At 39.3% G+C, this 13,945-nt stretch overlaps 1 protein-coding gene across 1 annotated transcript in view; it reads left to right on the forward strand.

Moving 5' to 3' along the window:
• Positions 1-13,945, forward strand: part of COL13A1 (collagen type XIII alpha 1 chain) — a 127,483-nt gene that overhangs the window by 22,280 nt on the left and 91,258 nt on the right. The window contains exon 8 of the mRNA XM_060241182.1: positions 7,972-8,016. Within this exon, the coding sequence (XP_060097165.1) occupies positions 7,984-8,016 (33 nt within the window). The 5' untranslated portion in view covers positions 7,972-7,983. The remainder of the gene's footprint in view (positions 1-7,971; positions 8,017-13,945) is intronic.

Genomic DNA, 13,945 nt, shown 5'->3' on the forward strand with positions numbered 1-13,945 from the left:
CATCAGAAAACTGATCCTTTCATTTTAGAACTGCTTTTCTCTTTTTTCCCAAATGCATACTGATAATGTGAGAAGGGCTAAAAATTAGTTCTTTAAGTGGCACGTGTGAAATTGGTTTTAGTAGATTCCACACTGGCTTATTCAAACCCTAAGCCTCCAATGTCAAATAACAAAGGTTTATATAACAACAGATAATGATAATGATGGTAGTTGTGGTGATGGTGGTGATGTTGTTGTTTGGAATCCTTTAGACAGAAACATGCGGTAGCAATATTTTGATGACAGGAGCATAAACTCATAGAATGATTTTATATTGTCTGTCTGTTGGTGTGCACCTAACCAGTGCACTGCGTTGTAGGTCTACTAAACATTGAATGTGGACTGAGGGGCTTGATCTGCTAAAGAGCAGCATGATTCTTGGTGGTGTTCTTGGTGTTGTTCCAGTATTAGTGTCCTTCCAGTATCAAAGTGGTACCTGCCTGATTTCCATTTAATTAGAATGGGAAGGTTTTATGTTTTTTTCTTGAATCTTGGAGCAGAATCTCTTTTAATTCTGGGCACATCCCACATCCTTTGTGTTTTTGGTGTTTTGCTGGGTGGAAGGGTAGGGGACTTGAAACTAACATTGCAGATAGGTAGTCAGGAAGACCAGGTGGTGAACCACATCAACTCATCTCTTGCCTTGAAAACCCCATGAGTGGTTGCCATAAGTTAGCTGTGACTTGACAGCACTTAATTATTTTTAGTAAGGAACTATGAAGTGAATGGTATTGAAATTATTCCTTTATCCATAGTAGCGTTCTGGTTCCTTGAATAGTATGGCTTCTTCAGTTCACACTTTTTACAGGCCAAAACCACATGTGTATACTGTGTTTCACACCACATCCTAATTTGAGTTCATTCACAATTGCTTTATGATGGACAGTTTGTGACAATGAAAGTAGTGAGATATTAGGGCAACTAAAGTTTCACCTAAATGATACACGTGATACAAGCTGTGCCTGCTGCAGTCTCTGACCTTTTGCACAGTCACATATGCATCCGGGGACTCGCCCTAAAAATTGCTCCACTGCTTGATGTGGCACAGAATGCTGTGGAGAGGAGAGGAGGGGTATCCACATTCCTTCCCATACTTTTTTCCTTACCAGAAATTGTTTTGGGTCCCCTGTTTGCCCCTTTCTTGGGCAGCATGTATCCTGGCATCATGTGATCAAGGACACTTGGGAGCCCAAGGAAGGGCCAAAGAGCCCCCCCCCCCCCTTTGTGGCTGTTTCCACAAGGAAAAACTGCTGTAGGAAGACAGAAGCCCCTTAACTCCTCCTAGCTGCGGTTGGAGTCATGCTGACTGAGTGACAAAGTGGTTTTTTGAGCGCCCAGGAATACATGTGATTGTGAGATGGGTCAAGGACCCCAATGTGACTAGCGTCATTTATATCATTTAGAAGCAACCCAAGTGGCTGCCTCTGGGGAGGAGATCCCCACACTCACAGGCTTTGCTTGGTGACAGCAGAGGCAGTGTGTAACTTGGGCATTACAGTATCACTATTAAATGAATAGCAGCACCAACACAGCCCAGCAGTGCAATGAGGGTGCTTATAAGTCACTGCATAGTTATAATTGTGTTACATCTGTCCTCACCCAAATATAATGCTTGTTTAGATCATAGGTATAGCATGTCATTGTAAGCGAGGAATGTTTATTATTTTATTACATTTATTGTTATAATATTGCTTATTGTTTATTGTGTATTTTATGTTGTTAGCCGCCTTGAGTTTGCACAGAATGGGATATAAATATAACGTAAATAAATAAATAAATAAATAAATAAATGTCTTTAATTTGTACCCCACCCTTTCCCATGAGTGAGCTCAGGGTGGCTTGTAATATGAAAACCCATCAAACAATAAACGCGATAAAACAAATAAACAATAACAAGGACTCATGCCTCATGTCAGAAAAAGATAAGTCCCTCTGGAAAATCCCATGTCTGGATAGTATCTAAAACAGCAGGGCATGGGAGAGGGGCCATGAGCAGGTGAGGCCAGAATGTTTGGATATTTGAACATCCGCCGCCTCAGGCAAAAACCTGGTAGAACAGATCCATTTATGTAGGCCTTACAGAACTGTAATAAGTCCCGCAGGGATCTCAAATGAGAGTATGTTCCATCAGCTTGGGGCAAGGCCAAAAAAGCCCTCGCCCTTGTTGAGACTAAGTGGACATTCCTTGGGCCAGGGATCACCAGGAGATGCTGAGTTGCAAAGAGCATAAAACTCTGCAGGGCTCATATGGGGAGAGGCAGTCCCACAGGTGTGACGCTCCCAGGCCGCATAGGGCTTTGAAGGTCAAAACCATAACCTTGAACTGGCTCTGGTATTCAATCAGTAGCCAGTGCACTTGGCACAGCCCTGACTGAATGCGTGCCCACAGGAGTATCACTGCCAGCAGACATGCTGCCGCATTCTGCACTAGCTGCAATCTCCAGATCAGGGTCAAGGGTTACCTCACATAGAGCGAGTTACATAGAGCGAGTTCCAGCCTAGAAGTGACCATTGTATGGATCACTGTAACCAAGTCCTGAGAGGTGTGATAAGGAGTCAATTGCCGGACCAGCTGAAGATGATAAAAGGCTGATCAGGCAATCAGAGTGACCTGGTCCTCCACAGAAAGTGAGGAGCCCAGCATCTCCCCGAGACTCCTTACCCTCAGCACAGGCACAAGTGGTGCACCACTGAAGACCAGGAACCAGATACAGGACCTCTGTCTTAGTAACAATGTTGTTCACTGCATCCACTCAGAAGTCTCCTGCTTTGTTCTGTACTGAGCATGCAACGGAAAAAAAATCACATACATTTTCAGAAGCTGACTTGGACACTATTCATCAAACATTTTGCAGCCTGGGTAGGAGTACAGCCAGTTCATTAATCTCTAGAGATATTTTGCTTCTTATTTCAGGATTTCCTGACACCTAATGATCAGAAGGAAGCATTAAAGTTCATAGTCTAAGAAAAAATAAACGCTCTGTAAAATGTGTGATCTAAAAAGGATACCAGCAGGAGATTTTCCTGGTGGGCAGAGTTGAAAAGCATTATTTCCTATTCACCTCTTCATTTTGAACTGAAGCTGGAGACTGCCCTCTGCTGGAGTGCTGTAAAATGGCTGATTTAATTTAATTTAATTTAATTTTGAGACTTATACCTCGCCCTATCCCTGAAGGCGGGATTTGCATCATCTTGCATTCATATTTCAAGAAAAGGCTGAGATGAAACTGGTTTCATGTTCTCATTTATTGTATGTCAAACATTATTCTAATTTACTAGACACTGGCAATTGGTAGACACTTATTCTAATTTTTGGTAGTTTGTGACGCTTTTTGCAAACACAGTTGCTTTGTTTCTGTACAGTTCAGCACACTTGTGTTTCCTTAGCTGCCACTTCTTTTCAGCATCATTTTTCTTTATATCCTTATTCTTAAGTTGAGTTGCCATCATTGTCATTTAATTAGCTTGATTTTGTTTATAACATTATTACACTACAGTAGATGATATAAGCACCTGGAGAGCCAGTTTGGTGTAGTGGTTAAGTGTGCGGACTCTTATCTAGAAGAACCGGGTTTGATTCCCCACTCCTCCACTTGCATCTGCTAGCATGGCCTTGGGTCAGCCATAGCTCTGGCAGAGGTTGTCCTTGAAAGGGCAGCTGCTGTGAGAGCCCTCTCCAGCCCCACCCACCTCACAGGGTGTCTGTTGTGGGAGAGGAAGGTAAAGGAGATTGTGAGCCGCTCTGAGACTCTTCGGAGTGGAGGGCGGGATATAAATCCAATATCTTCTTCTTCTTCTGTTTAAAATCATGTGGGTTGTCACAATCAATCAGACAGCAATGAGGGCAAATGAAGCTTTGGGGATAATGAGGGCAAACAAAAAGATGAAAGTAGTTTCAAGAAGGGGCAGCAATGAAGACAGAAGTGTGCCAAAAATACTAAAACATAAATGTTTGGCAATGTATTTTTGATAGTTACTTTATCTGTAAACTGTGGCAATTTTGAAGCAAATGATGAAATTTTAAAAAATAGGCAGTAGATCCTTGCTTTTAATCTATTAGCTTTGTATTAGTTTGCATCAAAATGTCATGGTTTGTTCATCTTCCTTGCTACATAAGTTTGCAAGTTCATTGCATGAGAAGTATTTAATTTTCTGTACTTTTAAAAATAGACAGCTAGGGTTGAATTATTTAGATAACAATACAGGAATGACAGAGAAGATCCACACACATCACAAATAGTGTGAGGAGGGGGAAGAATGTCAGCGTTTTATCGAAGGCAATAATATCACTGCTGGCTGTGCATTAGCTGTTGTACCAACTGCACTGTCCCTCCTAGTTAGTAGAGAGACTGGTACAATCCTTCTATAAATTGTATGTGTCAGGAGGACTGGATTCCATGGATTCAATCTATAGGTCACTCACAAAATCATCCATTGAGGGAAACTTGGAAATGAATGAAGTGATATCTATGACTAGACAATGTGGAACTGTTTAAGGTTGTTATTTTGGCATGAGTGTTTTGTTTAGAATAAAATAACAAAAGATAATAAATATACCTTACTGTCAATGTCAGGCTGTTGGTTACATGAGTTGCCACACTGAAGTTTATTAAAGAAGTAAGCTCAGTAGAAGCAATTCAGTGTTCATCCAAATGTTCTAACCTAAAAATAATTTTACAAAACGAGACATGAATTCCCTGAAGCTCCAATCACTAATTAATATGAACTTACTAAACAACCTAATAGTAATGTTAATGTTTATACTGGCCTCTTCTTAGGGTTGCTTCTTAAAAGATATTCTGTACCCAGATGCGGATAATGTGGTGCCAAGTAAGCACAAAGATCAGTCATACGCTGTCAGCCTAACCTACAGTCAGGTGTAGTAGTTAAGTGTGCGGACTCTGAGTTGGGAGAACTGGGTTTGAATCTCACTCCTCCACTTGAAGCTGCTGAAATGGCCTTGGGTCAGCCATAGCTTTTGTAGGAGTTGTCCTTGAAAAGGTAGCTGCTGCAAGAGCTCTCTCAGCTCCACCCACCTCACAGGGTGTCTGTTTTGAGGGGAGAAAGGTAAAGGAGATTGTGACTGCTCTGAGCCTCTGAGATTCAGAGTGTAGGGTGGGATATAAATCCAATATCATCATCTTCAAAATCTACCTCACAGGATTGTTGTGAGAATAACATAGAGGATAGGAAAATGATGTCAACTGTTTTCATTTCTTATTGGGAAGAATGGTAGGATATAAATGAAGTAGATAAATACAAATATATGATGAATTACCACTGGAGAAAGCGAGGTCACAGAAATGCATCTAATTTGAGAATATTTATTTCAGGGTGAAAGGTGTCGATATTGGTGGATATGCACATTATGGACACAGCATGGTGCCATCCCCAAATCAAGTTCTCTTCACCTCCTTTGAACCATGTAAAATCACTTACAAAGTGTTGCATGTTTTCCCATCCTCATGAACTATAGTCAGTTGTTCTGAGGTGTAGAGGCAGGGAAACACCCCATGTGATAATGCCATATCACTGAATAGGTAAATGATCCTAAACATCATATGGGAGAAATCAGTAAAGTGATGCCATATTCTGCAGCATCCAAGCATGGCATATAATATGCACTTTGTCGTTGTGCTTCTGTGCATGACGGCAGGACAGCCATGGAGAAGAGCTTCCGAGCTTTTCTGAAAAAACTTCTTGGCTCTGGAGTGCCCTCCCTCCCCTCTGTCTATAGAGATCCCCTTTTCCATCCAGAGGGTCATGTGACAGAGGTGGGGTGAGGACTCCCTCAGTTTTCATCTTGCCACTGTGAGGAGAGGATGTGCTTCTAAGTTGCTGCTTTGTGGGACCTCAGCAAGAAAATGACTTTTTTTTCTCCATGAAGAACAGTGAGGACTTTCAAAATCAGAAAGATGATTCCATTTAAAAAGTGAGTGCAGTTTGGATCCGATTAGAAAAAAACAAGTTAACAGCTAAATCCTTGGGCTTAATTCATATCTCTGGCACCTTTTTAAACAAAGATATCAACCCAAGGCACACCCAGATGTATCCTCAATCAACGTCCTATCATGTACAGGACTAAAGATATTAGGCCCTCCATCCCTACAGGCCTCCTAACACAAACAATCTCAGCCCAGGAAACAGCATAGACAATGGGGAAGAATCCCCTCCCAATCCCCTAGAGACCAGATCACTAGAAGTGCCCCATCTGCCTGACTAGATTCTGACCAGGGGTTTTTGGATAGGTTATCCAAGTTCTTTTATGAATGGTGCCAAGTTACTATTGATGGTTGAGTTTTATCTGTAATAAAGAAAGGGGTCCCCCCCCCAAAAAAAATCACTACCTCTGGCCCAGTCTTGCAACCCTTCCCCTTTTCTAAAGCAAGAGGTCTTCTTTCTATTAGCTAAAGTAATAAGTACAAAGCTTGCTCCTGAGGAACAATCGAGGGGCTTTTTTTCTACGTGCTTTGCCATTGATAAAAAAAAGTGGGGCAAGAGTCTTTAAGTAAAAGTAAAATTTTACACCTTGATGTCCCAAAGTTCAGGATGTTATCCATACAAGAGGTGATGTCCTTTCTAGCCCCCAACATATGGCTTTCTGCACTAGATTTAAAAACACGTACTTCCATATCTTGTTACATGAAGACAGTAGGAAGTACTTGAAGTTCAGCTATTTGGGTATCAGTTGATGAACAACAGTTACAGGTAAGGGCAACCCTGTTTTCCAACTTAAAATGATCAAGGGCCAATTTATGTGTTGTAGTCACCAAAAACAAGGCAACTAAGTGGTTCCTCATAGTACTTCTTATCACTTTACACCCAGCTTGTGTGGAGTAGCTTACTATACAGTTGGAGTGACTTTCTTCACAGTATCACAAAATTGCAAAATAAATGTGATGCCGAAAATATCAGTAACATTGACATTATTTACATAGTTACTCCAGTCAAATTCCATTAAATCTATTAGTTTAGACTGGTATCATTTGCATAGGATTGCTTGTAAATACATGTTATAGGAACTTTGTGATTAAGAATTCTGTTGTGATTGCAAATACAAAAAAAAAGCTGATTATTGTCTTTCACAGTAATGTTTCAGTAACTTCTTTTACTTGGGTCAGAGCACTATAATCTCATCAGACCTTTAAACCTTAATTACAATTAGTGAGGAATGCTCGATCAGATTTTGCAAAATCAATCTGTGCTACCTGTTGTACCTTTTTTACACTGATAGGCAATTCACTTGTCCCAGTAAAACGTAGAAACACTACTCTTATTCAAGAGGACCATTAACCTTTGTTTCTCTCCAAGGGGCAGTTGTTTTCAGATGTCACAAAATAAGCCCAATGAAGCTATTTAGTGAGAAGGTAATTGGCACCAGCCCGCTGCATGACAGGGCATCAGCTGATCCTCACCTTTGCATTGGAGCGTTCACATACTATCTCTGCAATACAATTCCACAATCTATGAACTAACACAACAGCAGCCACATAGTTCTCTGATACTTTTTGCTGGCACAACCAGATGCTGGCTTGATTTGTACATTCATTTGTGATGTTCAGGAGAAAGTTTCACCAGGCAAATAATGGTGAAACCGTTTTTGCTCTGTTCTGCTTTCTTGTTTTTGTATCACTTTGAGCAGGCCTAGAGAGGCGGCATACAAATCTTTTAAATAAATAATTTTACCACACAAGGTGGCTTTTAATATGCCAGATGTTCAGTTTTAGAATCAAAGATAAAAATGTGGTTATATGAGAAATTTTCCACTCAAGAATAAGCACAGGAAATGTTGACTTCCACTCTACAGCATCAGAGCTTCTTGAGATCTTACAGAATACAGAGTTTTCTGTTGTTTTGATAATCACATGGAGGAGTTATATTTCCCTCCTCCCTCTGCTTCTTCATCTTCTGTATTTTGTTTTCCTCTTCCAGGGGGAGAGGGGCATGCCAGGGCTACCAGGAAAACAAGGACTTCAGGTATTCTGCAAGGAATGGTGTTTGATTTATCCAGCCACACTTACCCATACCTCTCAACTAGCTTCCTGAGTTTCAGAGATTACACTGGTGTGATGTCTCTAATGTTTCCTTTCATATTATTTTCATTTATTTCCTGCTTTTAAAATATAATAGCATAAAGTGGAATTAAGCAAAGGAGGAAGATTCAGGAAGAAATGTTCTCCTGAACAAATGGCATGCCTATTCCTGAATTGTGTGGCTATAATAGAACTCACAAGGGACAGAGAAGATGTACCAACAAGATATTCATTGAAATCACTATGTGACAAGATAAAACTTCAGTGTTATCAGTAACCATGATCAAGAGGCAACTTATGCAGTAAGTTAATATAGTTTAGTGAAAACCGAGAAACTGCTACAAATCAAGGCTAAACACAGTCATGAGCTTAAACTTAAGCATGTGCTTCAGTGTAACTTCTGTATTCTCAAGAATTTACATTAAAGCAAAAAAATTAAGTTTAAATTCATGACTGTCCTTAAGTTTAAATTGTTCTGCATATTTGACACAGTATGCATATTTTAGAACAGAATGAACTTTTTTAAATGACTGAAAAATTAAGAATTAGTTTATAAAGAGGACTGACATGCCATCTCTTCAATGATACATATTTATCTGCATACTATCTGCTTTATGTCTCTAGCCCACAGTTACTAAACATTACTTACATCTGGTGCATTTCTGACTGTTTCTTTCACCTGTTATTACATAGAATCCCTGATATCCATCTTCTGTCATTGTGTTTTTTAGCTTTGTCCCTGATTTGTTTCAGAAAGTTGAGAGGTATGATCCTTCTCCCTCTTCCTTAATCCCCACCTGCTTCACACCTCTCCTTATTTGAACTTGTCTGCAAACCCTCCTTGATTATAATCTGATTCTGTTTCTTCAGGTGGTCTCCTTTGTTGCTCATGTAGTGGACTGAGTTCACCAAATATGCATTATTCCATTTCTAATAATCTTTCAGTCTGTTCTCACTTCTCTTCTTGCACTTGCTGTTATTATCAGATGTTCTCACTGAGAACCTTAACAGATACTAACATGTAGAATGTGCAGATATTTCGCCTGATTACCCACAGGTCCCCGTCACCATAAAGCCAATGAACACTCATCAGAAGGCTTGTTTGAATACTGTGTTTTTGACTAGTGAATTTTTATCACTTTTCTTTCCCAGAGATTCTCTTTATTCTTCTTTCACTAGGCAGATGTGACAGTTGTGTATGCTGGCTCATTTTGTTCCACACCAGCATCACTGAGCTGATCTATAGGAAATGGTCTAAGATGACTCAGGACTATAACAAATGTCATGGAGATGCTGCTCACAGTGGCTTGCACATCCTATCTTGGATTATTTGGAAGTACCTATCATGTGAATTGAGCTACATTTTGAGTCCATGATACTCCAGTATTGGAGGTGTGGGGAGGGACTCATAACATTATGACCTGACACATGTAGTGTCTACTGCCAAATGTTACAAGACTGGCAAAAAATGGCTTATTGAGGGAGACTGGCATTTTCTGAGAGGGAGTCAGCAGCAAATGTCTGCGGGCAAAAATTTAAGGAAAAGACATATTTTTCTGCTTTCTTTAGCCATAACTGGCAAGAGTTTTTTTATTTACATTTGCATTAGCATTTTCTCTCACTTTTTTCAAGTTATTTTCCTGTACAGATAAATCCAACTGTTCACGTGTGTGAGCTATTATTTATTTTTCGTGCTTATTTTAAATACTCTATCCTGACCACTGTTTTTGTTATATGTGATTTCCTTTCAGTTTTTCTCTGTGTCCTCATATGTTTCTCCCTCTGAGGCGGAGGACATCTTGCTTGGGGGTTTCCCACCATCTATTCAGGGAGGCAGGAAAATCTCACTTCCTGTCTCCTGTGTGGGAACCACCCCTTTCCTCCAGTTCTTTTCCTACTTCACAGGGAGAGCAATTTAGATTAGGCTCTGCCTATATCTAACCTTCTATCTCTGTTCTACTTTGATTGTAGCTGAACCTTTCCTTTTCAGTCTTTCTTCTAACCCTTAATCCTACCACTCGGTACTTAATTCTATCTCCCTCCTCTTCTCTCTGGCTACTGCTTAGCAGTTCAGTGTATAGGAGACTCAATGTAATGCTGAAGTGATGCCTCAGTGTAATGCTGAAGTGATGCAATGAAGACATAAAGTAATGCTGAATTTCTGCAACCATGAAACTATTAACTCCCCAGTAAACTTAGTAATGAAAAAGGGGTTTAAATTGTGATTGTGAAGCAGCCAGATTTAGTTTCTGGTAAAATAAATTAGTAGACAAAATTAGCAAGTAAATGGGTACACCAGTGCAATAGCGCAAATTCTCTAAAAGAGCTCAAAGGATGAAAAAGGCTCTGATAATTAAAGGAAAAAGCAAGGTGAATGATTTTAAGATTCCTACCCTTAAGAAATTTAATCTACATTGATTTATCCACATAGAAATTCCAGTGCGACTGTAGAAGAGCCCTTTATGCCACAGCAGCATATAGGGGTTTTTTTGAGAGGGTGGGAATTTCAGTTTAAACAGTGTACCTGTCAAGTGTGTTTGACTTGACGTTGCCCCAAACAGACTAAGAAAATCTCCCTAATGAAAAATTCTCCTTAGAATTTGGAGTTCTGAATGATCCAGTCTGCTTTCTGAAGTGGAATTAATGTGTTAAGAATCCTCCATAAGTCTGCTGTTTTTTTAAAAAAAAAAAATAATCCAAATATTATACAGTTTTGCTTTACCTGAACAGTATAGTAAAAAAAATATATTAAGGGAATCTTTTGACTATTACTGAAGGAGCTGCTGAGGGCTAAATAATGAGACAACAGTAGAGCCATTTGTTTAAAACTGAGCCTGTTCTAATGATGTATAAACTATGGGGGCTGAATTTTAGAATTTAAGGGGCATACAGGTAAGGGGAACTGAAACCTTCCCTCAGCCGTGACTTACCTCAGTTTTCTCCTTATCCGGGTAGTGGAAGTACACTCTGCTAAAAGGAAAGTATTTGGGGACAGAAAGCATAGGAATGGAAGCAGCTAGTTTGTTGAGACTTTACTTCTCATCGCTCACATACTCTTGCTGTAAACTTCAGATCCTGCATTACATTTGCTTGGGGCAGACCCCGTTTTAAATAAACAGTTCTACTGCTGACATGTCTAGCTTGGCCTTGGTAAGTTTCCAGGGCTTTAGGTTTCTGCTTTACATTATCTTTTGTGTGCTTTGGCAGAAAAAACAACAACCCTGCTTTTCTAAAATTTTCTTTCCCAAAGAATGCTTGATTTTGCTTCAGACAAGGCATTTCTGTTTTTCCTCCCCCCCCCCCCCCGGTCAGGGGGTTCCTGGAATTGCAATAACAGGGACAAAGGGTAGTTTTGTACTCAAGTGGCACCACTTAGAACAAAGGCATGGATAAAAGATAAAGACAGAATTGCAAGTACTGTATCAATCTAGGGCCAAATAGTAATTTTTTGGGGAGTAGTGAAAACAAGAACAAAAATGTGCCTTCAAAGCCACTTCAGCCTTTATGCAGAGACAAACTCTGTGGGGAACTGCAGCCAATAATGAATGCACCTAAAAGTATGAATCCAGATGAATAAAACAGAATAAGGGTTTATTTAGTTTTTTAAAATATTTTTATGCCGCCTTTCCATGCAGCTTAAGGTCTCCAAGGTAGCAAGGGATAATGGAGAAATCTTAGACAGGAGAGATAATTATTTAAATTATAGTTGTAACAGATTTATGTCACAGTTCTGAAATCTGGACAGCTTTCATGGAAGCAGGAAAACATATAATTTGCCCTGGTATTTTTGGAAGAGAGGTGAAAAGATGATGATATGGATCCTGCTTGTGGGGAAAGTGGAATAAAAATCTGAATAAACAAATAAATATACACATAATTAAAAATTCCCTATGACCATTATATCATACCAATCTCTGTTATTCAAATGTTCATACTAAATTTTGCATTCTTAGAAGTCCCACATGCACTGTTTTGTCATATGGGATAAATTATAATTTCAGGAAGAGTGCCTGAATACTAAGATCCTTCTTAGAAAAGAGTGTGGTTAACAAAATCCAAATCTTTACATTCATATAACAGCATAATGTACAACCATCAGTTTAAATAAACTGCTACAAATAGTTGATTCCAAACCACATTAACATGTCCACAAGCTTTTTTAAAAAACTGGAGCCTAAAAGAGACATTCATGTGCCAACAAATCAGTGTTTTGGATGGGGTATGCCCAGAGTTGCTACATTACAGTGCCATACTACATAAAATTTTCTGGTGTTATAGAGACGCTATAAGTGTTGTATACAGATCAACTAGAACAATTATTTAATAACTGGAATACCACTCCTTATTGACTAGGCAGCTGCATTCTTATCAACTAGAACAATTATTTAATAACTGGAACAATTATATAATATATATAATAACAATTATTTAATATCTGGAACAATTATATAATTATATAATAACAATTATTTAATATCTGATCAACTAGAACAATTATTTAATAACTGGAATACCACTCCTTATTGACTAGGCAGCTGCATTCTTATATAGAACTAACATGAGACACGTATTTGGAGACAGAATGTATATGTTGCTATGTGGGACTTAATTTGCATACGAATCCCTTGTGAAAGTTCTGTTGGTGTGGTTTGGGCCACATAGTGTGAGGTGTGGAGGGTAGGTGTTGTTCTTACTACAGCAGTCCCACAAATGAATTGCTTTATCGTTTTCTGTAAGTGCAGGAATATAGCAGAAAATACTGTTGGGCTAAACCTGCTTGTGAGCCTAACTATTGAGAATCAAAACAGTTCCTATCTTCATAGCCCCATCATGGTTTATCTTGTTTATACTAGAATGCAACCATGGTAGGAACTATTGAGATATTTGGTTAATATAGCAGAGTTTGCCCAGTCATAGAATCGTGATATTAGTGCAATAAATAAATCTCCCAAGAAGTATATATGCAAAAATTAAAACATTTATTCAGTTAGATTCAGTTCACATTCAGGTTGCAGTGAAAAGTAGAGAGAAAAGCCTAATCTAAAGAGTACTTTCCCTATCACAAGAGGCCAGCTAACTGGGCATCATGTGTATGGAAGTATAAGAACTTTGTTTCTAAAGGAGGGACATGTAGAAACATGTGACTCCATGAAGAGTCATGTGCAGAAGGGGGGGGGAGAGATGATGGGGTCAAAGGGCAGCTCCCAGGTTAAGACAAAAAAAGAGACAGACATCCCATCCAAGGAGATAAGACTTTTACACTCAGAGTGATGTGGCACCCCCCTCCCTGCAATGTCCAGGCATACTGAGTCACTCACTCCAATAGGAAATGCATATTATGTTTATATCTAAATTTTGAACATGACTCTAGAGCAGGGGTGGGCAGCGGTAGCTCTCCAGATGTTTTTTTGCCTATAACTTCCGTCAGCCCCAGCCAGCATGGCCAATGGCTGGGGCTGATGGGAGTTGTAGGCAAAAAACATCTGGAGAGCTACCATTGGCCACCCCTGCCCTAGAGTGTGGATCAGAAACACTATTACAGATGTGGACTGCACAACTGTATTTTATGTTTTAAAAGGTGCCACAAATTAAGTATGAAAAAGACTGAAGACCAACACAAACACATTCAAACTCATCAAATTGACAGTGATATCATCTGGATTTTCTGTAAAAACTGAGTAAATGAATCATGACAATTTCAGCCTGAATGTGTAGATTGAAACTACCGTTTGTCTCCAGCCATAGTTTTTTAAATTTACATGAAGCTTCTGTTAACATATTTAAATGTTCCTGCTTATTTTTATATATGCTATGAATAAGAGGTCCACTGTTTCAGCTCCTTTTGAGACCTAACAAGAAATTATTGTGGCTCT

Source organism: Heteronotia binoei, chromosome 6 (genome assembly GCF_032191835.1).
Source record: "Heteronotia binoei isolate CCM8104 ecotype False Entrance Well chromosome 6, APGP_CSIRO_Hbin_v1, whole genome shotgun sequence".
Taxonomy (NCBI): domain Eukaryota; kingdom Metazoa; phylum Chordata; class Lepidosauria; order Squamata; family Gekkonidae; genus Heteronotia; species Heteronotia binoei.